Raw genomic sequence first — 27,371 nt, 5'->3', positions numbered from 1 at the left:
GGTATTGTCCAAAAAACGGATTATACTTTAGTACCCAGACCATTTGACCCCTAATGAAAAAAAAACTTAATTGAAAACTGTTGACATTTCATGGCTTGTTTTATGTGTTACAACATACGAAAACTTTTTAAAACTTTTTCATGAGTTCTGGACTTGCAAGTCCAGTTGCCTTCCTGGAGATGGTTATAATCTGGATGACTGAGAACCTTCACAGACAGCCATGTAGCAGCCTACCTTGAAATAAACCTGTTTACTTAAAGATGTTCAGGACTCCGAATGTAAATGTTTACACGGGAGTTGGAATGGCATTATTCAAACAAGTTTGTCAAGTTTTTAAAAAAATAGCTTAATTTGATGCAGATATAGGACAGGACACCTTTGTGGGTTGACAAAATATTAAAACGCCTTTATTACCAAGATAAGAGTTGTTACCGATTGTTCTGCATTCTATAAAGTTACTGAAAGGTGGCGTACTTCCTGTCCAGAGTGCAGAAATATGTGGCCATAGTTTATCTTTAAAAAGTGAGTCCCTGTATAAAAACTATTTGGGTAACACTGTCATATATGAAATGGTGTTTTTTTTGTGAAGAAGCACCATCACCCAAACATTGGTTCTCAAGTTAAAGTATTTTAATTTAAATTATAAATACACTGGTGCATTCTACTGATGAAACATGGTTAAAATGCATCTGAAAACACATTTGAAAAAAAAAAAAAACTTTCACCAGCCAGCACATGTATTAAATTCCAAATGTAATAACTTGACTCAGTCAGCTTAATTAAATTTGGCACAAGAACACCATCCTTGTAAAGCCAATGAGATTGTTACCTTTCTGTACTGATAACAAAATTATGTTTTCTGTAACAATGTAAACAATAATACTTTTCAAATCCATCAGTGTCTTTTTATCTTTTATCTTATCTTTATCTTTCCAGCCAGCACTTAAATCAAATGTCTGAGTACTGTTCGAGTGAGTGAGTGGAAACAGAGCAGGAGAAACTCTCCAGTTGTTGTGAATCTGTCCGCTGCTTTCATCACATGTGAATGACAAACTCTGGACAATGTCAGGACCAGGTTCTCTGGACATTACTCATGTCTAGTTCATGTGTAGGAACGACTAACGTGAGTCACCTATAACAGATGAAATGTGGATAATAAATGGTGCATCTTCCCGACACTGTTGTCTCTGACAGTTTAAATTACACATAAAGGTGCATCATCAGGTCTGTGCAGGTCCATATTCACAGGTCAATGGTTCCTTTCACTTTGAACTTTTTGGCTGAACGTTCACTCGCCCGCTGTTCAAACTTGCTTCCATAGATGTGAGAGATGAAGCCATTGATCTCCACTCCAAACACACTGTTCCTCTTTGGGATCACCTTCAGTTTGTTCTCCTTAGTAATGATTTTGAAGACATGTTTGAACTCTTGGACTAAGATCCCTGTGGTGCCCACATATGACGGACATTTAGAACAGACGACTGTGATGATGGCACCGTGGAAATCGGCCTTGAGAAGCTTCTGCTGCACAGACTGTGTGTTGCTCGTTGGTTTCAACCCACCGCAAAGGTCGATGATGTACTGTCTCCAAAGTTCATGCAAAGGCAGGAAAAGCTCATATCTCTGATGCTCGGGCTTGATCTGAAAGACCTTCATCGCCCGCTTCTGACGAGCGTTCAGTCCTTTGGCTTTCTTACTGCTCCTCTTCTGCTTGTCCTTCTTGGGCCTGGAGAAGCCCAGAGTCACGGCTTTGTGGCTCAACATGTCGCTCACTCCATGTTGAGCCTGATGCTGGAGGCTGTTTTTTAAGAACGCATGTGTGAAGGTCCTGGCTTTTGAGGCGCTCTGAGACTCAACACCAAGACACTTCACCAACTCCCGGGGAATCTTGGTTTGAACGTGTACTTCGTCCATTTCAGCGTTGTTCTGCTAATTTCTCGGTGAATACCGAAAACAAACGTTTGTAAAGTAACAGCGACCGAACGTGTCGTGAACCGGAAGTAGTACGGCAACACTACTTGGACAAGAGAGGTTGGCCAACAGCCTGTGGGAGCACTACTGCCACCTTTCGGACTGGAGTGTAAAACCACTCTCATTCTAAAATAGCGCGTTTTTTTTGTAACGATGGTCTCTTCATCAAAAAAAAATATCATAAATAAATACGGTTATAACGTGTTTATTTTGTTGATTGGTGTGTACTGTTGTCTATTTTGGCGCCAGCTTATTTAGGCTGTATATATTAAGCCAATAAAGAAAGAAAAACTTTGAGGGGAAAAGTATGACAATAATAAACGTGATCATCCCACTTCCTGTTTAATTACCATTGACAAAGGGTTTTTGAAGTGTAACTAAGGGCTTCATTGATGGATAATAAATAGCTTGATTGATCCCTCAAAACTCTCATTTAGTGGCAGTGTGTAAAACTGTTGAATTCCCAGGTTTTTAGAAAAAGCACATTAACACATTTTCACAAAGCCCAAGGCGATCTCTTTTTTTTGTAGGTTTCTTTCCAGCTTAAGAAGGTTTTGTCTTTGCTTGATCTAGTAGCCATAATGATGTAGGACAACATACATATCTTGCTTTGAGCAGTGAAGTTAGCTTCAGTTTACTTAATGTTAAAGAGAAATATTTATGTTGAGGCAATATTCATATTCAAAATGTCCTTTTAATAGCTTCCATGTCATGTGACTCACAGACACAAAAATGCACCCAAACTGTATTAAATTTTATGGCCACATGTGACTACTTTTTAAAAACTATATATTAATATGTTTTAAAAAAGAAATCATTCAATAGCTTCCATGTTTATATATTGGACACTATTTTTTATTTTAATGCCTGTTACATTTGACAGAGTCGGACAAACAAGCATCCTTTGTTCCAGAGCTTGTTCTTCCTGGTTAAAGACAACAATGTGGATGACTTACCCAAAACCACAACAGGAAGACATTTTTACTGATACATGTCTGACTTATCAAATGGTCTCACACATCAAGTGTCCTACTCTTGGTATGGTCGAAGGCATGTTAGGTTCCTGACTGAGATGACTGGGAGTTTTTGTTTGTTTTTTGACAGACAGAAACCTAAATAATATAAGGCCAAAGCTACAAAAATGACCCCAAGACTGTCACATGACATGTCCATACTCCCCAAACAGTTTGATAAAACAGATTTCCAATTATTAAATGTAGAATTCAAATGTGCAAACTGATATATCAAAAAGTGGGATATGGATTTTATATTTGTACCATTCAAGTTAAGTCTCTAACCTGGGATCAGGGTCATAAAAAAATCAACATGGTGTAAAACATGAACATTCATAAGTCATTTTACAGGCATGACACACGGAGAGATAGTGGTCTGTGAGACTGAGATAAGTTAGTAGGAGCAGCAATAAATTCACAGCATGAACGTGTTTGTGTTATAAAAGTGGTGAGCAGAAGGGAGGCTTTACTTTGCTGTAAGCATTATGCTTACATAGAAAGTGTAACGATTTAAACTTATTAATATGACTGAAAATACTCTTTAACCCAAGTTGGGTTACCTTGTGTGTTTTTGGATTTCAGAATAGAACCGGACAAATAAAATATTGTGGTTCATCAATTATTGAGTCCCTCTATTCTGGTGCATACTTCAAAAACAAGGCATAAGAGAGGACCACAACTGTAACTTTGAAATGATAATGTAGTAGTGATGTACTTGCAATGCGATTTATTGAACCACTGGTCAAATAAGCATCCAAGTTTTCATTATGTAAGAAAAAGGTGTCCATTTCTTTCACAAAGAAAAAAATACAGATAAAGCCTGTTTACAGTATACACACACACAAACACACACTCATATATATATAAATATATGAATGAAAAATATGATAAATTTCTCTGTAAATCAAAACCAACACATTGCATTTGTCAAACATAAATCTTCGTGTGATGGGACATTTAGCAGTAATAAAAGGAAACAAACACTGTCATAAAATAACAAAAGCTAAAATAACTTAATTAACTTAAGGGCTAGGCCTCGAAGTAGATGACCTTTTTTCACAGGTTTGGAGCTTCAGTAAGTACCACAGCTTCTTGAACATTTCTTTTTTTTTCAAAAACTTTCATAAACTCTTTGGATAACAGTCCAACCTGCTTCAGTTCCGCCGTAAAAAGTCTCTGTAGCGCCACATCAAAATACGTACAGCTTGTGCTACATTCTTTAAAAGTCTGTTGCTCAGTGTGTCAGAAAGATGCAAACTTTCAAACATGGCCTCATTTGGATTCTCCCAGCAGATGGACAATCAGTTCGTAAGAGGAGAGGACAATGGCTGTGTTAGGAATTTGTCTAATTAACTGTGGAATGAGTCCTCTGTAAAAAGCTGCATAGCCTTCCTCCACTGCTATTAACCTCCCCGTCTGGAAGAAATACTTGTACTTGCTGCCTTCCTCACGAAGCCTTGTGCGTATGACCTCTGTAGAGATGACCAAAAAAAACATAAATTGTCATTTACGTGGGAAATAAATGCATTTCCTGAACATATAAGCAAGGCAAAAGGCAAAAACAATGAGTAAAAAAAAAAAAGCCTTTACCATGTGGATAGGCAACGCAGGACGCACAACCCTTGGAAAAAGCAGCTGCCATCATTAAACCAAGGAAATCTGATGCTCCTTTCTCATTTTCGCCATTCGGGGAAGCAAATTTGCTCTTGGCGAGGTATTTCTTCAGTGACTCATAAATGAGGAAGCAGATCATGGTCTCCGAGATGCCAGCGTAAGAAGCAGTCAGGCCTCGGTAGAAACCCCGGACTCCCTCCATTCTGTATACATAGCGGGCGCACTGCAGTGCATTCATCTTTTTCTCTCCTCTGGCTCTGAAAGATAAAATAAGTCAAACTCATTAAAGCTTAAAAAAAAAAAGCAGATGATAGAAAAGGTTTCTGTTGATCTACAACTGAAGTATTTTGACATCTTAAACAGAGCCGCACAATTAATTACAAAATAATAAAAATGATAGACACTGGTCATTCAAAACAAAATATGTTATAAAGCAGCATTACAATGACATTCTGCAGTGTTGCTTCTTCAGATGAGAACATTTGTTTTGTTTGACACCAAAACATGATTCAAATTATGAATTATGAATCATATCACAGTCTTCTCCCCCCCCCCCCCCCCCCCCCCCCCACATCATGCAATTTCAGCCCAAATAGTTGCATTATTAACTAATCAATGAATTTAGTTCAAAATGTTTTTTGCCCTTTCATTAATTCAGTGTTACAGGACATTACAGGTCAAGTGCTCTTCAAAGTTGTTCCATGATACTACTGCCCTGTACTTGCTAATGTAAATATAGACTCCTCTCCTGCGTGCAGGACAGTGCGTCAGCACTGTGTATTTATGGTAGCCGGTCACAAGATCAGTCCCATACACTATGAAACCCAAGGCCAGTGTCATGCAGGTGGGCCCTTGTGAAAGGTCACGATGTGTGTACCACCTTCTCCACCCAAAATAAGTCCTTTAATAAATCAGAATGTTTTGCACTACAGCCTCTTAACAGATTTAAAAAGTACACATTCACATACCGTACAGTGCAAAGTTTAAGGGCACCGCCAGCTTTGTTGTTTTTATGTCTGTCAAATCCTGTAATCATTGGCATTTGGATTGCAAAGATGTGATGGAAAGCTGGTCTTTTATATTAGCAACCTCAGCTTCCAGTGAGTTTTTAAGTGAGTATGTAATGTTCAAGCATGTCATGAATAAATATAGAGTACTAGACCTTTCTCACAGCAGATATTCATTGACATAGCACAAACAGGTTTTACCAATAACATTAATTAATTCCAGTTTTATAGGATGTCTTCCAATAAAATACTTATAATAATTATTTATAATAATAATTATAATAATTATACTGTATGGTCATTATAACATTGCTAATACAACAAATCTAATGGTGGCCTAAGCCTTTACTAGTACTGTAGAACAGGTATAATAATGAGTGTACACACTTTTTTTCCAGCTGCATCCTAGTCTTGACCATCCAGATGGGATTCATCAGAGAGTTTGTAACGAAAGCTGAGGAAAAGGGAGAAAAAATAAGATACAGTTTTACACAATGAAGTGATAAAATTATCATATCATCAAGGTTCCTATTAAGTGTAATTAAGTGCAAAAGTAAACCGTACAATATACTGATCAGACATACTGTATATTGTTGTGCAATTAACAGCTCATCTTACTTAACAGACATTTAACATTTTCCAAATACTGTGAATTTAGAGCCTTCATGACACTGTGCTCATGTTGGCACAGTGTCATGTAACAAAGTGGAACGTGCAGAAGCTCACCTGCAGCACCCGCAGAGGTCATGTGCACCAGTCCACTGTTTGGCACAAACAGTCCATTCAAAGTTTCTTTTGCTTTCGAGTATGCAGCAAAGTAAATGGCTCTGAAACACAGAACAACCTGGTAAGAACCTCACACAGCAGGATGGATTAACACACAGACGTTTACCGTTTTGAATAAAGTGTGGATGTTATTTTGTGACAGTTGTACAATCGTGTATGGATCAGTTTGGGCTGCTCTTTCAGTGCATCCAGAGCAGTCTGTTTCCCAGTCTGCTCTCTCAGCTTGATTTCTGGAATAAGCTCTCACTGCACTAGAATGAGCTGAATAAGCACAGAACACCGCAGATGCCCTCAGACCTGCTCAGTTGGCCCGTGGAAAGGAGAGACAGTGGAGATACTGGGCAACGGGTCAAGCTGTGGTTGCTCATTAACCATACCTTTTCAGTGTAACAGTTTCAAAGTCTGATCGACATTTTGTGGGCAAAGGTCTGGCTATTTTTTGACACCAGCAATACAACAAAGGTGGCAGTTACTGGTATGCACACGCACAACTCAAATTTGTTACACAATTACAGCATTCAATTGTGTGGCTACATCCACACCACTATGTTCTTTAAAAAAATGACAGATGGAACAGCTCTTTATCAGAAATAATCTCATTCCACCCACAGGATGATGTATATAAACATCATCACAAAGCAAATACAATAATCCATATCACAGTCTCAGTAAGTCTAAGTTTCTTCCTGTTCGGACTAAAATAAAAACCAATAGTTTAAAATACTAAAAACGGTTCAGAAGAGTCTCCAAAAGGCTCGATGTTAGACTCTCTAAATATCTGCAGTGATGTGAACATCATGCATAATCGTAGCAGGTCATTTCAAAACCAAAACTAAAATGCTATCTTTAAGAATGGGCCATCCAGTTAATGTTTTATTACAATTCAAAGGAAAAATATAAATGCATTGTTTGCTTTTGTTTGGCAGCCATTGTATCGTGAAATCTAAGGTGTCCTGACACAAGTAAATAAGACGCTGCTGATAAATCTCCATTGATTTAACTCCCTAACCCTCTTTCCCCTGCTTTTTTTTTTTTTTCAAATACAAGGGCAGTTCCTAGTGTTTTATCATTAACCTGCAATATACATGTATCATGTACTTTGACACTGTAGTGGGCATGGACATGGTCAACCCTGATTTATAGTATTTGAAGAACTGAAATGTGTGCTTTAGATAGATAATTTTCCTTGTACCTTGAGGGGGCCACACCAACCAGGTTGGGCCCCAGACCGCGGAAAAGTGATCTTGGTCCCTCTTTTTCAAGAATTGATCTGAAATAAAAGCAGAAATCAATAAACTATCAAACAATGTTGTTCTTGTATTCATATGCAAAACTGTCCATATGTCTTTACATTAGCTACAGTACATGTCAGTGTGTTATGTAAGACTCTATTAATGAACACAAGTATGACAGGTCACTCCTGCAATCGTCCTGACTGTTACATCAGTCATGTTCATTTGATCTGGATTTGCATCAGATTCGACATTTAACCCAGTTCTATCTGCAGCTCTCAGCTTGTCACGTCTGTCACATCCCCCTGGAGATTTTTGTCTGTTTTGTAGATAGCATGCTCCAATCTCATTTTAAGTGAACACACAAGCAGTGTATGTGTATTCTACCCCTTTTCTTGTTCAAACACAGGTGGGGAAAGGTCCACAGTGATTTTCGTAAATATTCTATGCTCATGAATGCAAAGAAAAAGCTTTAAAGGTTTGAAAAACATTCTGCATTAGGTAAAAAAAGGAGCTGAGCTGACAAGGAAATATTTGTTCTTGAAACACTAAACTTTTGTCTTTAGGCACTTTAGCTTTTACAGCCTCTGCAATAACAGACACCAGTCCAGACTGGTTCAGTGTGTGGCTTCTGTCCTTTGAGGGTAATGTAACACCAGCAGGGTCCTGCTTAAAACCTTCTTTCTTTCTGCCATTTAGCTTTACTCCAAAGCCCAGGTGGATCCATGAAATGACTGTTTTAATAAACATCTTTTACATGACTATATCAGGCACACATAAACAAAAGGTTCTGCAGGTTAGACTATAGTGGAATGTCACACTGCATCTACAAACACCAACAGCTAACAATTACACAGATCCCAAAACAACAGGTATAAATTCACAGAGTACACCCACAGTGAGTGAAAATATATTTGTAGGTTTGAAAATGCAAATGTAGAACACACACAACAAGGTGCAGCACTATTTGCCTACCAATACAAGCATCCATCTTACCGTAAAACCTGTAGCAGCCCAGGCGTGACAGTCCCCGGTCGGATAACCCCAGTGCCACTTAGTGTGCCTAACTGGACCTGGAAGACAGGCCGGAGGGTGAGACCGGAGGACTGCAAGCGCGTCTTCAATACCTCAAGTGGACAGGTCACAATGGCCCCCACCGTACCACTACACCTGCAAAAATGATTACACTACAATTAGGATTATGACAGAGGGATGTTTAAAAGTTTGCTAAAAAAGCAAGTCATTTCCTTCTGGTCAGTAAGTGTTTAGTATGGGAATCCTGAATCCAGAATATGTATTTTTGCAGGATTTACTCATTTTAAACTTGACTGAGGACCTGACACAACTGATGAGACACTGATCAAGTTACCAGCACATCTGGTATTTTCTAAAAACACTCGAAAAGGATGGCTGTAAATAGTGCACTAACAAAGTCAGCAAAAGCTTTTACGTTATTTGGTTCTTATTATGTCTCACAAGTACATCCTTATTAACTAGGTATACCCTTGTCAGTGAGGCTTAGTCTTATCTGTCTTATGTCTGCAGGACTGTCAAACATCTTAGCAAAAGTAGCATCTGACCCAATTGTCCATTAACTAATTTAATTATTTGATTTTTAGAAATGACAGAAAATAGAAAGACTTCCACGTCACAAAGTGTAATCTGACAAAACCATGGCACTGTGATAAAATAATGGACTGGAGAGTTGCGGTAATAACCACAGTTCACAATGATTAAATGCAATAAAAAATACATGGCAGGTTTTCCCTCGTGTGTTCCAAGATTGAAGGTCAACCTATTCAAAATCTCTATGACTCAGGCTACCGTAAAAACATACTAAGAGATTGTTTGTGATCCCTTTCATGTTTTAAATGATTCAAACCACAGATACTGGGTCCCCTGATTGAGTAGGATCAGATTAAGGCATTCTTAGATGCACCTATTCATCCTACAACTTAATGCAGAACTCAAATCGAGCTCTATGGGATTTTTTTCCATATTTGAACTGTGTTGGTTAGTGCATTATCATCATTGCAACTGCATCACTGTATGTTGTCTCTTGTATTATGATGTTAACTTAATGTTGATATTTACTTTTTTGATTAACATTGATAAATAATTTTGTCAGATAGACATATTTGCTATTTACCTACATCATTCCTTCCTCAGGTGATCCAGGTATAGGACAGAGGTTGTCAAACAAGCTCAGCTAGTTCTTTAAATTAATGTTTACTCTAGTCAGACAGTTGATCAAAACAAAATGAAAGAGAGCAACACTTCCACCACTTTAAATTACATTTTACTTTATCACCGTTTCACAGGAAGCTACATTTCGGCTCGTCATAGGATTGTCAAGGGTAACATGGCGTCATTTTAAAAAGTTAATGTTAAAACGTGGTCTCAGAATCCCCTTCACGCTGTCCTCTTCGTCATTATAGTTCGGATTTATAGTTAACATACAGTATCATTCGACCAGGTGGCGGTCAGGACATGGAGCTGACAATTGAAAAATATCAAGTTATCAACATGGGGGGGGACGCCGCATAGCTGCTAGCTGCTCCTGTGACTGTGCCAGCCACAAGGTTGAGATACTTAGCTAACCACTAACGAAGTCTTGAGTTACACATTGTGACTTAAGTTATCACACAACATATTTATCTTAAGTACGTGGTGTTCGACACAGTTTATACATTACCCTTTCCCCACACAAAACTTACAGAAAACTTGAAAACGGTCATTAGCTACGAGGAATTAGCGGACTGATGTAATGCTAGTTAGCCGGCCGGTTGGAATGATATGGTGCTGCCGGGTGGTTCATAAAATGTCCTAGACTCAGGTGTCCATTTATGGCATTGTAAAATAAAAAAAATAGATCGACACGAGCGACTTAACGTCATGAAGATTATATTCGCATTTTAACATTTTACAGACAGTACAATAAAATGTATACCTTCAGTACAGACGCCGCACTATGCTAACACGAGCTAGCTTGCGTTTATGTACGTTAACGTGGCGTCTAGTGGCTCTATAACGCGTAGATTGTCTCTGCGCAAAAAAACCGCACAGCAAAACACCGTGTTCACCCCGTTCACGTTATTTTAACCCCCGTGTTATTGGACAGCGTTAGTCCGGTTTGAAGCGGTTTCGTCAGTGTGCCTTACCCGCCGGCAAAGAGATGAAGCAGCGTGTCTTTCTGTGCCATCGTTGTCCTTTTCAAACAGCCACCATACTGTAAGTATTCTTCTAGTTAAATATCCACGAATGAACGTTTACACGGACAGTGTGGAGTCCCCCTCCCGACGTGTTGCCGCTCGTACTCCTTGTCTGTGCACCGTCTCTGTGGAGCTGTCATTACCACGGGCCGTTGAGTCACGCGATGGTCTGATGTGTTCCTCGCAGTGACGTCAGTGGGCCGGGCGGAGGTGTTGTCCGTGACGTAGGTCCACGTGCCTCCCATCTTATGCCGTGTGCCTTTAGAAGTGATTATTGCATAACAGCACCCACAACAGACATACTGAAAAACAACACTCTGTGTACTCTGTGAGTGCCCCTTGACCTTGACTGGCTTATAGTTAATTTTAAACTAATTATTAGAACATATATATATATTTATATATATATATATATATATATATATATATACATATATATATATATATATAAAATTATATGCTTTTAAAAAACAAACTTATCGGTTGTGTCAATATGACCTGTGAGTTCTAGTCAGTGTTGTAATTCAGTCCCAATCACAAAGTCAAAGTCTGTCGCTGCACTTCTCCGCTCTGGCATAATTAAATGGCTGAAATCAAAAACTATGTTTAAAAAAAAAAAGGACGCAGCTGTGACCATCCCAAAAGGTTTATTTATTCAGACAATAATAGTAATACAAATGCACTCACAAGTATACACACACTCAACGACAAACATCTTGGCCTTTAACCCCATGAGGGGCAACGGCAGCTCAAGTGGTGGAGTTTTCTTTTTCAAATTCAAGGCTCCACTAGTCTACATGCCAATGTGTCCCTGGGCAGGACACTTAAACCCATGTGGCTCCTGACAGCTGTGTCGGCAGCGTGTGGGTATGAAAGATGAGTGATAGGAAAGCTGTGCGGTATGGGTGAATGGCAGAACTGGAGTGTAAAGCTGCTAGAAAAGAACTATATGAAAACAAACCATTTACCACGACTCTCTGTGGTTTCAGGCAAATCTACAATACCCACAATGGTTTCTGATTAATGAACCCTGGACGTGGTGATTTATATCATGAGTTATATGTCGGATCTCGTCGTAAAAAAATAATTAACATCATCTGCACGTGGTTGTTCTGTGGCCACCATAGCGGTTGAGCCGTATCCTGTCTTCCTCTGTGATAGTCTCGTTTATTGAGTACATTTTTAACTTTTGAAATATGTTGTTTTGGAAACCTTAGCATTGTGAACAAGAACTGACTGGGACATCTGTTTAAGCTTTGTAGGAACACTGTTGGCATTGACTTAGTTGACCATGGCCACATTTTTATTTTATTTTATTTTATTTTATTTTTTAAAACAAGCTGTAGTTGCCATTAGGTCAACACTGTATTTATATTCGATGCATTGCATACTCTGTATGCGCTCTTGTGTATGTGTGCATGTGTGTTGTGAAACTCCTTAGTTGAATTTTTGCGATTACTGCAACAGCCCTAATGGATGTATTCACATTTTGTATATATTTCCTACTTTCAGTGGCCGTTTCACACTAATTTTCAACTTTATTCTAAACATTCAGGCATTCAATTAGAATACCAGTCTCATCTCAGTCACATAAGTCAATGCAGCAATACCACTGCAATTTCTTTTGAAATTGTCATCTCTAGATCAAAATAGCCCATATGTGAATGTAACACAAAGTGTCCCCCCACTGTACAATGGTACATTTGGATTTACACGCTTATCTAAAACCAGTTGTTCATTTTTTCCTCACTTCCTGCTGCTACATCCCTTAGCAACCTGTTTGCCTCCTTATAATAAGCCTGTTTCAGTTGTGAGACACAGAAATATGTCTTGGTAAACAACACCCTCTTCTTCAGCAGGACGATCACAGAACAACAAAGGCCATGCTTTTATGATTTTGTTATAATTGAGAGAAAATGTGATCCCATAAAAACAAACCTGGACTATAATGAACATGTTATGGTATGTGCTGTCTAACAATCAGCATGGTATGTGTGTGTGTGTGTGTGTGTGTGTGTGTGTGTGTGATAAAAGTTGAAAAGTAACTTGTGTTGTCTTCCGGAGCGTAAAACTGCAGAAAAATAAGTTACGCAATCACCTTGATAACAGGCTGTTAGTCTGTGTGTCTGCACAATAACACCTGCGCCTGTGTCAAAACACTTTCACTAAACCTGTTGTGCTTCATTTGTTTGACCTATTGCAATCATAACAAATTTTTTTTAAGTACTGTATTGACAGTGTACATGAATTCTATGTTTGACATGAAAACACCAGTGTTGGTATTCAGCCATTTTTCTCATTGACAAAAAATCTGATATCGTAAAAAAAAAAAAAAAAAAAAAACTTTTATCATTTACTTTACTGGAATAATGATGATTAGTGTCATGCAGCATATTGTAGAACATGGTAGGGATTTGTCTAAACAATAGTTCACAAGTATTCTACTTTTTAATCCTCAACTGAAATGCACTGTTTGCCCTCAGGCCATTTGGATCTTTAACATATTGACCACTTTTTTAAATATTTTTCTACAGCTTGGAACTTCCTGTAGAGGATTGTGTATGTATTATGTCCAGTGTTTTATACTTTTTATTTGTATTTTATACAGTTAACTTTACACTAGATTTGTTCCTGTTTTGTTGACCATGTATAAACTGTAATTGTCACGTACTGTGGCTGTAATGTGTTCTTTGCACTTCCAACAAGGAGGGGTTAACCTTCTCGGGTTGTGAGGCGGTTTTCAAATTGGTTTTAGAGTCAAAAGTAAATGTATTTATTCAAATTGTCACAAAATAAACTAAAGTTCAGTGTAAAGTCCAAAAGTTTGGTTTGCGTGGTGGACCTCTGCCCCATCAATCATCACACAATCTAGCAACTCACTCCACTTTGTAGGCAGTAACATAATTCTCCTCGACTGAGACAGTCTATATATCCTTTATTTCTACATAATCCAAGTTTTCTTTTGATTTCATTTGTAATAAGTACATGTAATGGTGTACTATACTGCATTGGCCATATAGTAATGACTTTACTTTAATTGTAGTGGGTTATTTCCACTGGTCTTCAACACAATGTCTCTGAAACACTGACACCAAGTGAGCAAATATGAAACTAGCAGCTACAGGAGCAGCTATTTCCTCATACCTCTGTCTGACACATTCTCTTTGTTTTCTTTTTGTGTCTCACAGCTCTATTCAGGTTTTTATTTTTTTGAGTTTGAGTTCATCATCACCATTGCTGTTTTTTAACAGCTGCCTTCGTCAAGTATCAGGTGCTGTGTAGATCCCAGTTGTTTGTTTGCTTGAGAAATGTCGCTGGGATTCTTTGAATCGGTTGCTGAACACAATGTTTGTGTATTTTATGTCGTGGGTGTGTTGGTGTGTGTGTGTGTGCACAAGAGCTAAACTGAAACTAATCATGCGCCTTTTGTTAAAAAAAACAAACTAACCCACGATGACAGGGATTTAAAGTGTAGTTTCTGTGTCAGTGAAACTGAGTAGTTGGAGGAGCTCTCAGCCATCCCACCCTCACTCTCTGCCTCTTCTAAACACTCAGGTGTCAACAAAGCAGCTGTTTTAGAACACAGATACATTTGCTGTGTGTTCGAGCACAAACTCTTAGAGTTCAATGTTCCGAGGTTAAATTTCTCACCTTTATTTGGAAGCACATTTGTGGACTTGCACCTCATTGACTTTCCAGGAGTCAGTTACATTTCAGGAGCCTTACAACTGCAGAAGATGGAGCCAGTAATGCAACATTACAGATGCCAACTGTTGTAAAACACCAAAAAAAAGAGAATAAACTGTAAGAAGAATCAGTTTCTAAAAAGTGAATGTCCCCAAGATTTCGATATGCTGTGGCTGAAACACAGGGAGTCAAATCTACTGTCCATCAATCTCACTGTTGGTACATTTCTGTTTTTACCACTGAGCCGATGTGGTCTGTTCACTCAGACTAAATTAAGCCTGATTTGTCCCGCACTGTTGAGTTGTCACAGTACAAAATATATTACAATGGCTTTGATTTATTCAAGTTTCCAACAGCGCCAGCACACACACACAATACCAGCTCCCTGCATTAAATTAAACCACAATCAAACATATTATTTACTAGATATTTTTCATACAATGAAGTGTCAAACAGGTCCTCTCTGAAAAAGGCCTGAAGGTCACAGACTGTAATTTGGCTACATGTGTGTGGCTGTGTTAGGTGTTCAGTATTTAACAATCAACCATCGTGTCGTGTTTTAAACTTTCAGAAACTATGAACTCGAAAAAGAAAATGACTCCAGTGAATATATGACAGGATTAAAAATTTAAAATGAGAACACATTTGCCCAATTTGTATCGTCACATGCCTAAACAAACATTTTATGTCCATAATCAAAAGAAAAAGCGTTTTTGTATTGAACTTTTCAGAGTGGTGTCCTGCTGTGAAGTGGACAACATTCACATTTGAAAGGCTCAGTGCAACCTATTAAACACTGCCCAATTTTTCCTTAAAGTCGAAAATTAAAATTCTCTCTTCCTCTGCAACACAGTGGACAATACTTAAGTGACACAATGTCAGCAGTCGGTTACTCTCATATACAGTATCAGTCCACTGCTTTGGTGCAGAGATGGAAATTAAATGGGGAGCCACTCTCCTGCGTGTTTAAGGGTGTTTCTCTGCTCCAACACACCCGATTCAAATAAATGGGTTGTTATCAGGCTTCAGCAGAGCTTACAGACGAGCTGACCATTTGAATCGTGAATTGTGATTGAGTAGGGAAACATAGAAAACATGTACACTCAACAAAAATATAAATGCACAAAGAGAAACTTGTAGTTATTGTTATGTGACAAAACAGAGTAACTATCCAAAAATAACAGTACAACTTTATCAATAAAGTGGCTTTAATTTGTGAGCATTAGGATCAATTTCTAAACAAAAGTCCTGGAGTAATGGCAGGAAGAACACAATGGGGATCGATGATCCAAGTTCACAAACTTGCCACAGCTGTAACGCTCAACCCAGCACTCAGCATGCCAATGACACGCTCCCTCGTGATTTGTGACATCTGTGGCATATTGACAAGTGACAAAAGTCCACATTTTGGTGTGCCCTTTTATTGATCAGACCACATTGACTACCACTCTGCCATGCTCCATAACTCTCAGAATCTGTGAATTATGTCTATTCCTCAAAGAGTAAAACTTGGTGAAAATAGACTCTTGGACAATGCAAAACATACAATTAGAAATAATCTTTAATAGATACTTACAAACAAATCTACAACAAGGAATACAAATTAACAGGGATCTGCAAGCAAGGAAAAGTATGGTGCGGTACAGTCTGTCCACATACAGCCGAGTGCCGACTGTGTACATCTGCACATCTAAAAAAAAACAACTAAAAGTGGACAGGTCTATGATATGGCATTTGACGATATGTTGGCAATCTGACCTTCACATTTGTGCAGCACTTTGTGGATTGTCTTTTCTGTTGAAATGTCTTAATTCTAAGGAGTTTGCCGATTCAGATGCAAAGCTGTTCATCCACAGTCTGTTTCACCCCAACCCCCTTTAAAACACAAACACTACCATCAATAGCTTTCAGCGAGGCCCGAGAGTAGCAGGTCGCCATCACTCCCAACAGTTGCACAACAGAAGCAGTTTCACTAGTTGATTTCTATTCTCTGGCTAACGTGCAACCCAGTAAAAAAAAAAGAAAGGAAAAAAAACATGATGACACCAATTGAATGAATAAGAACAACACTCTGGGCCTTGACAACATGTACTTAAAATGATTTTACGACAAAAAGCAGGAGTAACAGAAAATATTTTTTTAAAAAGACACTGATCGTACAGAGAAAGAAATCCCGCAGATGCATGCTACAAATAATCACAGTGACGAAATTCTTCTGTTACAATTTCCTGTGTTGATGTTCCTGTCTGATGATTGATGGTAAGCATTGAGGCACATCCATCCATATTGCAGACGGAGTGGTCAGAGGTTCTGCCTCAGTGGTCAGCATCTCTTTTCTGTATTGCCTGAACAGCATTTTTAAAAAATGTATTATCCATTTTAAAACCACATTCTCTAAAATCAATTAGGATTTCATGTTACAATTCTAAATTTTCTTTTCATGAGTATGTGATGCCAACATGTGGTCAGATACTGACAGTGCACCTCTGCACCAAGTTCAGTTGACATCACATCTTTGTCATTGCACCATAGCATTTCAATTTAAAAGGCTACAAAGATAGACATTAATAATCATAAAGCCCAGAGGTCGCAGCAGAGGTTCTGACTACTTATGCCACATCAACTTTCAAACTGGAAGAGGTACACCAACATGGTGACTGTCATGGCATGGTCTGGATCTGCATGTGCATAGTGCTCAGTGATTCCTGATTTTATAAAGTTAGATAATACAGTTACAAAGAGTCATTAAAAACCGGGTAAGAAACTCGGAAATGAGTCCAGTCGCCGACACAGAAGCATACTTGTTGAGTCAGTCCTGGAGGTTTGCGCAATGCTGTCAAACGGGTTCAACCCAAAAAGAATCCCAGAGAAGCTCGAGAAAGAGGGCGTGTGCTGCGTGTGTGTGCTGTGACTTTCATCAACGTCATTGGTAGAGCAGGTAGTTCTTGAGAGAGGCCGGCAGGGGCAGTCTATGGATTTCATTCAGACGGTCTCGTCCTAAAGCCACCCTCACTGAACGCCTACACAGGTCCATCAGCGAGAGAGGTTCAGCTGAAGAGAGATGAGGAAGGAGAGAGATGAGGGAGGGCACACGTGTGGGTTTACAACTGCAGAGTTCTGTCATTTCAGGTGCATTTATGGCATTGAATGCGTTACCCATAATCGCTTTTCATAGATATATGAAATAATTTAGCACAGAATAAGCAGACATGTACAACGTAGTAACAAAGGGTTAAAAAGATATTTGCTGGCAAGTGATTTTCTATAACCTCATTATAAAATATTTTTTGCTTGACCACTTGTTAGAAATACTAGTCGTTAGCTGGGAGAAGCATGTTGAACATTTCTATTATCATTTCCAATACTCAGACCTTTTTTGAGAAAAATTTCCAAATATTCTTGCAACTATAAATGTCTCAATTACACTTTAAAAAAAAAAGGGAAATATCTGATAAAAGAATGAGAAAACAAGATTAAGAATGTGATTAAACATTCCAAGGCAAATGTTGGTTCTTCACAATTGTCAACACATCTATATATTAAATACTAATTTTGTTCCGTTTCCAAAAAGTGCTCATGTACTGTATATTTATGACACAAAAGACAACATTACCTAGACAGTGAGTTAGAACTTATTTTGCTGGTGTGTGCATGATCAGGGACTTCCCGGCTCCTCAGCCAACAGCAAGAGCAAAGTCTTATCAAATTGAAACTGGTTTCATGCAGTTTCGTGCATATCACTGCTTCTGCTTCAGATGTAAACTAGGTCAAGTGATCTAAGCTGAACATAAAAACCTAATGAGCACAGAGCAGTTGGGACATGACGACGATAGTACAACATGTTTTGATGAGCTCATGGCTCTTTTTCTGTGGAATAATTGAGATGAATCCAATTGAAGTTAATTTACATTCATTAAGGGACACAAGCAGCTTTCTTGCGAGCGTAAACATCGAGTAACACAGGCTGTTTTTGAGCGACAAACATCACAGCCCACACAGGTGTTGACAGAAGCTACAGCAGATAATAGTAACAGCTTGTCTTTATACTTGCATGAGGAAAAAGTGAGTCAGAGACAAAAGTTATGTATTGATTCCAATTATTTGAGTGGCAAGGCAAGATTATAAATTAGTCAAGTTATCACATGTACTGCTTTATGCAACAGCCAAGACGGTGACATACTGACAGTCAGAGACAACAATGCTGCTCTACAGTAACCCCAGCTGTAATGGGTTCTTTACAGTATGATAAATGCGTCACACCTATATTTACTGCAACAATGAATGTCATTTCTGGTTACGCAAGATGTCAAAACACTGATCCTTATGGAGGAAAATAAAATCACAAAGAATATTTTTTTAAATAATAAAAGTTTGTACTTACGATCAAGACCATTTATGTACCGGATTCGTATTTCACAGTGTCCCCACACGGCACTCACCACCGGGTACAGCTTCCTGCCCTTAAGTCCTCTGAAAGCTACCCCTAGATAATGCCCATCAACTATGTAACCGAGAGTTCCCTCGTCCATGTCCAAGACTACTAAGAGGGAGTCTGGTATGATGAAGGTGTCGTCTGGCTCGAGGAAGCCTGGGTAGGATTTTCCTGGGTGGTTCTTGCCATCGTGGTAGAGTTTACTCCTGCATAGGTCCCAGCCCCAAGACTCGGCATTGCTTCCTACCAAAGCCGTGTAGCCCACTGAGTGTAGTGGAGCGTCACTTGTCGCTACTCCCACCACAGCATGTGTGCCACGCTGGCGCATGGCCCAGCTTATCTCCCACACATGCAAACCCCTCGTGTAGCCAATACGGCCCCGGATGGCATCTGTGCTCTGCGCCACCGGGTGCCTGTGAAACACCAGCTTGTTGTCATCCTTGACGAAGATGTTAAGGGAGCGGTCATCGTTGTTCCATGAGTGCTGGACCTGGACGTCCACGCTGGCAGGTGGCATGTCCAGCAGAAGATCCAATCGAGACGGCTTGGTGTGACTCAGGGCCTGTAGCTCCAGCTTCAGGGGACTGAAGGCCGGATCCCGCATATCGATGGTTTTGATGCCACCTGGGACTTTTTGCCCCATGCTCAGGGTCGTTATAGTGGCTCCCTCTTCCTCTTCCTTCTCCCCCCTCCTCAAAGACTAATGGGGGGAGAAATCAGCCTCAGGCCCTCTCCTCCACTGTGCTCATGCAACCCAAGAAACAGGTTTGTACTCCTCTGCCACCAGATGTAGACAGCCAAGGTCAACCTGGGTGGTGTATGAAGCCCCTGTAGAAAGAGTAAAAGAGAGTAAAAAGGCAGTTATTCTTTGGTAGCCATTACTGTATTTGTCTCAGGAAATCTTAGGATCATTTCCAAAAAAGATGTGTGCCCTTTGAAAACAAAATGAAACATCTGCTATAATTAGATTGTATGGTCTTGTAATGTAACGGTTCATGTTTACATGGAAAAATTCACAATGTTTCAAATGACTTCAGTTGGTTCCAGTGAACAACGACTGACATTAGCTGCAAAGCAGTTTATCAAAGGTGGCTTTGTTATGTGACGCTTCATGTATGAAAACATAAAGACACTGTCCCATGACACGGGCAATCTGATATGTAAAGCTCAATACAGAAAACAGTGTTCACACACACAACCATTTGATTTTGCTGTAAACCAGAGCAGATAAAGCTTGTCTCGTTTTAGTCCGTTCTGTTGCACTATAATGTTGAGTCAACCAAGACAGACAAGACCAACAAGTTTCTGCTACTCAACAATCAATGCATTTCCTGGAATGAATGGATTATGTATAATGGATTGGCCCATTAACTGTGAAAAGGCTGGCCTAGTTACAATGTCAGACTGACAAGCTGCACTTCAACTTTAATAACTGACGCGCTTTAGCTGCTGAATGCACACACAGTTAATAATCAAACGGCTAAGTATGTAGAGTTAGACGTGATCATGATAAGATTGTATAGATTTTCCATATCAAATGTTCAAACACTGTACTTTAAATGAGGACTGCAACCAACGATTATGTTCATTATCAATTGATCTGTTGATCGTTTAGTCTATAAAATATCCGCTGTGGTAACGAACATCAATAGGTGTTTCTGAACTTCAAAATTATGACATGTTTTGTTATGTTTATTCACATAGAGAAGCACAATAATAAGATCAAATATTACATAAAAACCAAAAACTAACCAAACCATTGCTACATTAAATTACATACAGTATACAATACATTGGATTTTATCCATACAGCTGCTCAAATTTCCCACAAAGCAAAAAAAGGAGGATAATAGTTTCACTAAATAAGATTAAGACGGTTTGACCTCTAGTATGAACGAGTTATACAACACAAGACATGTTGCGCGTCACAGCATAGCATATTTCTCTATCTGATAAGTTCATATTATTGGAATTCCAGATGTTCTACATTCTATCGATTCAGAAACCCTCACGGGTTCCGCTTTTCAAATCACACCCAGAGCAATACAGTGAGCAGAGATCTGCTTATCTAGCTGGTTATGTGTTCCTATTATGTGTGTACCATTAATCATTATTCAGCACAAACACCATGACATTATTTGATTAGCTGTTGATGTTGATCTTGCTCCTTACAGAACAGCATAAAAAACCTGTAATATCATTATATTGCCATTTGAACTAGTGAAGATAATAAAAATTCTGGAATTGCTAGGAAGCAAAAATGTATATTCCACCCCAATCCTCAGTGGACTTAAACCTTACTCAGCTATTCTGTAAGTGAAATATTCCCACTAACTCCAAAAATAGATAAAGGGGAGAAAACTCCAGCCATTTCCTATTAAATGGTTGTCTAGTCAGAGGGCAACAGGAAAGCGGTAATAAAATGTCTGGCCTTTAAAAAAAGAAGAAGAAAGAAATAGATGTTCTGTTGTCTTTGAGGGACACAGCTCTTTTGAGACAGATCCAAACATGCAGAAACTTGACAACAAAAGCCTGAAGAATACCTGCTGAGCTTTGCTTCACCTACTCCATTACAACAGAACAAAGCTGTAGAATTTTAGTAAGTTTAGTAAAGAACCTGAATCAAACTTTACTATATTATATTACTATTGCTCAGTTTTATGATGCACCATGCTTCACATTCGTCATTCAAGATCCCAAACACGTGATGCTACTTTTTATGGGTGCATGTGTGACAACGGCTGCTCTTCTGAGTTCAGCCTGCGTTGCAGTGAGGCTGTAGAACCCATTGTGTAATGCGGAAAACTGTGCTTCTGGGAAGGACACTAATTGAATTGTAGACAAGAGTTCATTGAGAAGTGCTTTGGCTCTTCTTCTAATGCAAGTAAACAACCATTTAAATGGGTCATGCCTCTCCAGTGATTTAAAAACAGGAGGGGAAGAAAGAGTGCATAAGCCGGTGGCCACAATCTGAATGTAAACATCTCCTTTTCACTGCCTGTCCAACATTCAGGTGGACCAAAAACGTGTTAATCTGCACAAAATGGGGAGTTTACCATTCCCTCTGCGAGTGGCAAAAGCATTATGCACATAAAATCTACACTTAAACTGAAAACAGAACAGGATTCTTCAATGTCAAACCAATTTTTAAGCATAATATCCTCATTAGCGTTCAATGATGTCATCAGAATAACCTATGTCCTGACCTCTGTATAGCAAAACTGCTCATGCTAACCTGCCATATCCAAGGCTGACTGACACACCAGCACGAGGTTTCATACTGATTATGAGTTATCAGTCTCTCCTGTTCTTTCTTTCTCCCTCAGCAATAATGCTGCCAAAACTGCCCTTTACAATAAGGATCAATAAGACCAAAGATCCTCTGATTTCCCGCTTTCAAAATATTTATCAGTTATCTGGCCGTAGTAACCAACCATCACAATTCAGCTCTTTCAATGACTGGGACAAAAACAAATCTCTCCCATTGTAGGACATAAGCGTAACAAAACTGTCTTTTTATACAAGTCTCAGAATAGCTTTCGTAGAACACGAAGGCAGTGTCACAATCGGTCATACTTCGACCATCAGACCATCTCTTTTGAGAGCAACTCTATTCCCAACATGACAAGCCCATCTAAAATTTAAAGTAGACATTTATGTTTTAAAACTATTGACACAAAGGCCATGGCTTTACCTCTGCACATGATAAACTAATTTTCCAACACATTTCTTCAAAAATGTGTTGGTTTAACACAAATTTACCAACAATAAATGGGTCTTCATCCATTTTGCCTGGACTTCAAGATAAGTATGTCCAGGAGTAGACTAAAAGGTGACTTGTGGGGGGGATTTGTTTGAGCTGGGTTCCAGGAATAGGAAGCTTCTGGGCAACCAAGTTGGTTTGGAGCTGATTAAAATTCAAGAGGTCTCACTGCATTTACTGGGCCAAGACAACACTTGCCCCTATTGGAAGGCTCAATTTAGACCAGGCATACCTGAACCTAAATCATAGCCCGTTTGTTGACCAGCTGAGAACAAAAACCTCAAAACTCATCAAAAACAAACACATTAACTGTAAGGACACCATTGGTTGAATGCGTTATTATACGTTTGAACATAATGCAGCCCATGTCTTATCTAGCTTTGAAGAAAGATTTTAATCTTCCAATTAAACATATTTACTGTACTTTAATTTGTTCAATTACCTTTAAATTGTGCATTCTGTTCCAAGACATTAACAGACACACCTACCTAAATTGAACCAACACAACAGCTCTCATACAACATCATTAGGTTTTGAGTTTGGTAGTTGCCGTTTAAAAGACATCATTACAGGGGTTAGGGTTGTGATGTAGGCTAAGGTTTGAGCCGTTTCTTTTATTTGATCCAGTTTCATTGGCATAAATGTAGTAGACGAGACAGCACACTTTTTTTTTCTTAAATAAGGTGGATGACTATTCAAAAGGTGTCTCAGACTCAGTATAGGCAATAGTCCACCAATACACTCCCCAGAAAGGCAAAGATCTACTGTATTAAAGTAAAACGTATCAACAGGTTTATAAGAGACATTAAATGGTTGACTGATTGACTCGTGTTAAGAATACAACCATGATTGAAAATGCATGAAAGAGACAATGTCAATGTCCTTTCATTGCTCTGGACCTTCCCTCTGGATATAAACCAATGATAACTGGTTGAAAGCAAATGTGCTACATTTCCCAAGGATGCCCAGGTAATATCTGTGACATCTGCAGTGACGCAAGTGTTCAGCAGGTCGACTTAATGACCGAATGACACAGCTTTATTCAAGCATCACCCTAATAGTTTTATTGGTCTATTAGTATTGTTTATTTATGGTCAACAAATAACCTACAGTTGTTTCATACATTTGCAACCCTTGTCTAGAACCATTATCTCTGATAAAGTGGCAACTCATTTTAAGGATGCACAATAATTTCAGGGCCAATAGATTCTCAATAGATAGAAAATCCCATTAATTGAGCCAACAAATCCAAAAACATTACTAGCCCAGCCTGGCTGTATTCCACTGTGATTCAGAGCGGAGGGAAAACCACAAGTTTTCACACAGGTCACCTGAAAAGTTGTGATTTAAAAACGGCAAGAAGTAATCAGTGTGCCATCGGAGATAAACAAACAAAATGTTATTAAACTCCGCCCCACTCGAGAGGATAACTGTCCAGATTTTGGTCCCGAATCTGGCCCTTGGGGCATGAGCAGAACCCCACAATAACCAATGAAAGCGAGTTGACGGGTAAAAGGATAGTGTGTAGTTTTTTTTAAAACCATAACTTACACAAGCCAAGTTTTTTTTAATGTTTCTCATCACAAAACATCACACACACACACACACACACAACAGCTAATAACTGACGACTTCCGCCTCCATGTCCGCTTATATTCTAAAATCACGCAAGTTTCTGTGAGATGATGCAAAAATCCCTGGAATCTCCTCCCTGAAAGTGTTTGATTAAACGCCAAGTGTTTGACTGGATTGTCTAGTCTGTGCTTTCTCAGGATTAAAACATTGAAACTTGGTTATAGAGTTTGTTGGGTCTCCCATGTTTTTCAAATCAAGTCAGATTTGAAAATCCTCTAGTGTGGAGCAGGCTTTATATACACTGCTGCTGAATAAGTCTTCCAGTTTTCCTTTACAAAGGTTTTTGTGGAGTTTTCCCTCACTCGATGCGAGGGTCTAAGGATAGAGAGTGTCACTGCTGTGCGGGCTGTAAAGCCCTTTGAGGCTAATTGTGTTTGTGATCTCGGGCTATATAAATTAAATTGACATAACTAGGCATACTGACAACTGCCACCTGCTGTAAGGAAATTAATTTCCTCTCGCACAGGTGCAAAACATGAATGCAGGTTACTTGTAGGCTGTAGTGGCTGCCCCGCCACATTACTGTGTTGGTGGAAACCATTCTCATCTTCATCATGTGAACATACAGTAAACAACAGACTATCAGGAGTTATCATTAATTATCAATATAGGTTGAATAGATCCACATATTTGTTAACAGCAAGTGTAAACATCACAGCATAAAGAGTAGTCCACTAGAGCCCTCAGAAAGACGAAGAATAAGATTAAGTAGGTGAAATAAATTGATTGTTTGAAAAGGACTGCTCTTGTTTTAACAGGTTGTCTCTAATAAAGTGGCAACTAAGTGTGTAAGGGCCCTCCTCACCCATAATAGCTTGTCATGCTAGCTAATTCACAGGTAGCCCAATCTTCATGTCAGCTGTCGTGGGCCAGGGAAGCCGAGGAAAGTCCACGCAAGTGGGTCAGCTCGTGGGTCGAAGCGTTGACATGAAACTACTGTTTACCTGCGCTCTATACAAGTGTGTGTGTTACACAACAACAAGCACTGAGCGTACATGTTAGCATGAAGAGCAGCAGCACATCCGTGCTAACGACGGGCGAGGACATAAACAGCTCACTGTTGCTTCATGTTCAAAGCGGACGTTTTGTCGTTTTCGATGTCAAACATGTCAATATGATGTAAAGAGCAGCATTGGAACCGAAAACAGGCGCTACATGAGCAGAAAGCAGGGGAAGGGGGAACAGAGAGGTGGAAGAAAAGCTCACAGGAGCCACCAGACCTTTGAGAGGCGGTTCCAAACGGCACAGTGGAGGGACGACACCGGCTAAAGCACTTCAGACACTCCACGCCATCCTACTTTTGTGATTCCTCGTCGCGGGAGCTGCTACCAATGCAGGCTGGACATGAATTAGGTGAAAATGATGATGGCTTCTCTTCCTAACATCTCTCGCATCACGTGGTAAAATGCTCCCAGCTGCTATGCAAGATTAGCACCTCCCTCCCTTCTGACCGCCTGTCAGCAGCCAGAAGTTAGCTTCGTGTTGGTGCCGCGGCTGCTTTCAATAGCAAGCCATTTAACATTTAATGATTTATTAATAGCTAGTCTGGATATATGAAGTTTTTCTGTATATAAAACATATAATTTTAGATACAAGACTAAATTAAATCCTTTTTTAAATCCGGATTTATGACGTTACTTCCCCATTAAGTCATCGTTACCTTTTAATCTGAAACTAAATTCAGACAATCCATTCAAATTTAAAATATCTTCAATTAGATTCTTACTGGTCATGATTCCACGGAAATTGAAGAGGAAATATATATACTTTTATAATATAATATAATGTTTTCTCGATTAATTGAATAATGGTTTGGAAAAATAGGCAGTTAATAATGATTTATTTCTTATATGGGGCAAAAAAAACAGAACATTATTCACATTTAGGCTAAGAAGCTGAAAAATGACAAAACTCAAACCGATTAATCGTTTATCAAAATATTTGCAGATTACCTGGAAAAATGGAAAATGTAACTTCCCTGCAGTAATTCATGGAGAATAGTAGTTTAATAGAATATCACTGTGTTTGTAGGCAAATGGAAATATTAATGTAATTGAAATATCACACATAGGCCAGATGTAGACACATTTGACAGAAAGCATCCACAAAAGTGAAATTATTATTATATTATTATAAAAACAAATGGTTAACATAATAAGAACTACTGGTGTGTAATTAAATTTAGAGGTCAAATTCACTATCCGTGAATTTTATCGGTGCGTGTGCAATAAAAAAAGAAAAAAGAAAGAAGAAAATGATGAATGTCCACTTTATGACTTACAGCAACCAATATAAAACTATCTTCAGTCCTTCACTAGATTCTACAAACACCACTCTATGCAGCACAGTACTCAGGTAGGACATCACTGAACCATGGTCTTTCCCTGAGTGAAACAATAGTAAGCTGCTTTGGTTTGATGCCTTACCTGTTTATCTGGCTTACATTAGTATCTGTATACCAACTACACAGCAGTCAGAGTAGAATATATTCTGCTATGCTGTTCATTTATATCCCGCTGAAATGCATGTTAGACCGGATACTGCTTTGCAGCAGAGACGCAGATAAGAAACGTCATCCTGATCCTATAGGATTCCTTGATTTAGTAGACAGAGAGGAGAATACAGTATATCGTCATCTCTGAAGGGGAATGCATCCCACTCTCTGCAGGACACACTGCTGCTGTTAGACTGCAGAGCCACCACTGCTCTACATGCACCGTGAGCTCATGTTAATGCACAAAAGCGTGCAATATAAATACAAAAAATACATACATCTGAGTACATCTGAATCCATCCATTTTCTACCACTTTATCACAAATACAAATCTTAACTGGTGTAATGATTGGATTTGTATGTCTGCTGCTCATGAATTAAACATTTCTTCTTCTTTATGTTTGAAATACATAAACGAAACTAAAATTGTATAATTATTTGACAAGAAAATATTCTCACACCCAAACCAAAATCATCAACTTAATGATGGCTGGATTCAAAATCATCAATCATTTAAGCACTCCT

At 38.9% G+C, this 27,371-nt stretch overlaps 3 protein-coding genes across 3 annotated transcripts; all 3 read right to left on the bottom strand.

Moving 5' to 3' along the window:
* Nucleotides 1–733: 733 nt before the first annotated feature.
* pop4 (POP4 homolog, ribonuclease P/MRP subunit) lies at nt 734–1,963 on the bottom strand. The gene has a single exon (XM_083895178.1). It carries the CDS (start codon nt 1,912–1,914, stop codon nt 1,243–1,245), a length of 672 nt encoding a protein of 223 aa, XP_083751304.1. The 5' UTR covers nt 1,915–1,963; the 3' UTR covers nt 734–1,242.
* An 857-nt stretch (nt 1,964–2,820) lies between these two features.
* slc25a33 (solute carrier family 25 member 33) lies at nt 2,821–10,965 on the bottom strand. Its single transcript, XM_083894848.1, has 7 exons — nt 10,785–10,965; nt 8,620–8,793; nt 7,584–7,661; nt 6,332–6,432; nt 5,993–6,059; nt 4,575–4,855; nt 2,821–4,456 (listed from the first exon to the last, which is right to left on the bottom strand). Exons 1-7 carry the CDS (start codon nt 10,823–10,825, stop codon nt 4,257–4,259), a joined length of 942 nt encoding a protein of 313 aa, XP_083750974.1. The 5' UTR covers nt 10,826–10,965; the 3' UTR covers nt 2,821–4,256.
* A 6,027-nt stretch (nt 10,966–16,992) lies between these two features.
* spsb1 (splA/ryanodine receptor domain and SOCS box containing 1) lies at nt 16,993–25,736 on the bottom strand. Its single transcript, XM_083894503.1, has 3 exons — nt 25,573–25,736; nt 18,904–19,782; nt 16,993–17,573 (listed from the first exon to the last, which is right to left on the bottom strand). The coding sequence occupies exons 2-3, from the start codon at nt 19,595–19,597 to the stop codon at nt 17,446–17,448; spliced, it is 822 nt and encodes a 273-aa protein (XP_083750629.1). The 5' UTR covers nt 19,598–19,782; nt 25,573–25,736; the 3' UTR covers nt 16,993–17,445.
* Nucleotides 25,737–27,371: the final 1,635 nt, after the last annotated feature.

The sequence above is a fragment of the Microchirus variegatus genome, assembly GCF_963457635.1.
Source record: "Microchirus variegatus genome assembly, chromosome: 9".
Lineage (NCBI taxonomy): Eukaryota > Metazoa > Chordata > Actinopteri > Pleuronectiformes > Soleidae > Microchirus > Microchirus variegatus.
This window is presented reverse-complemented; position numbering and strand designations above follow the sequence as displayed.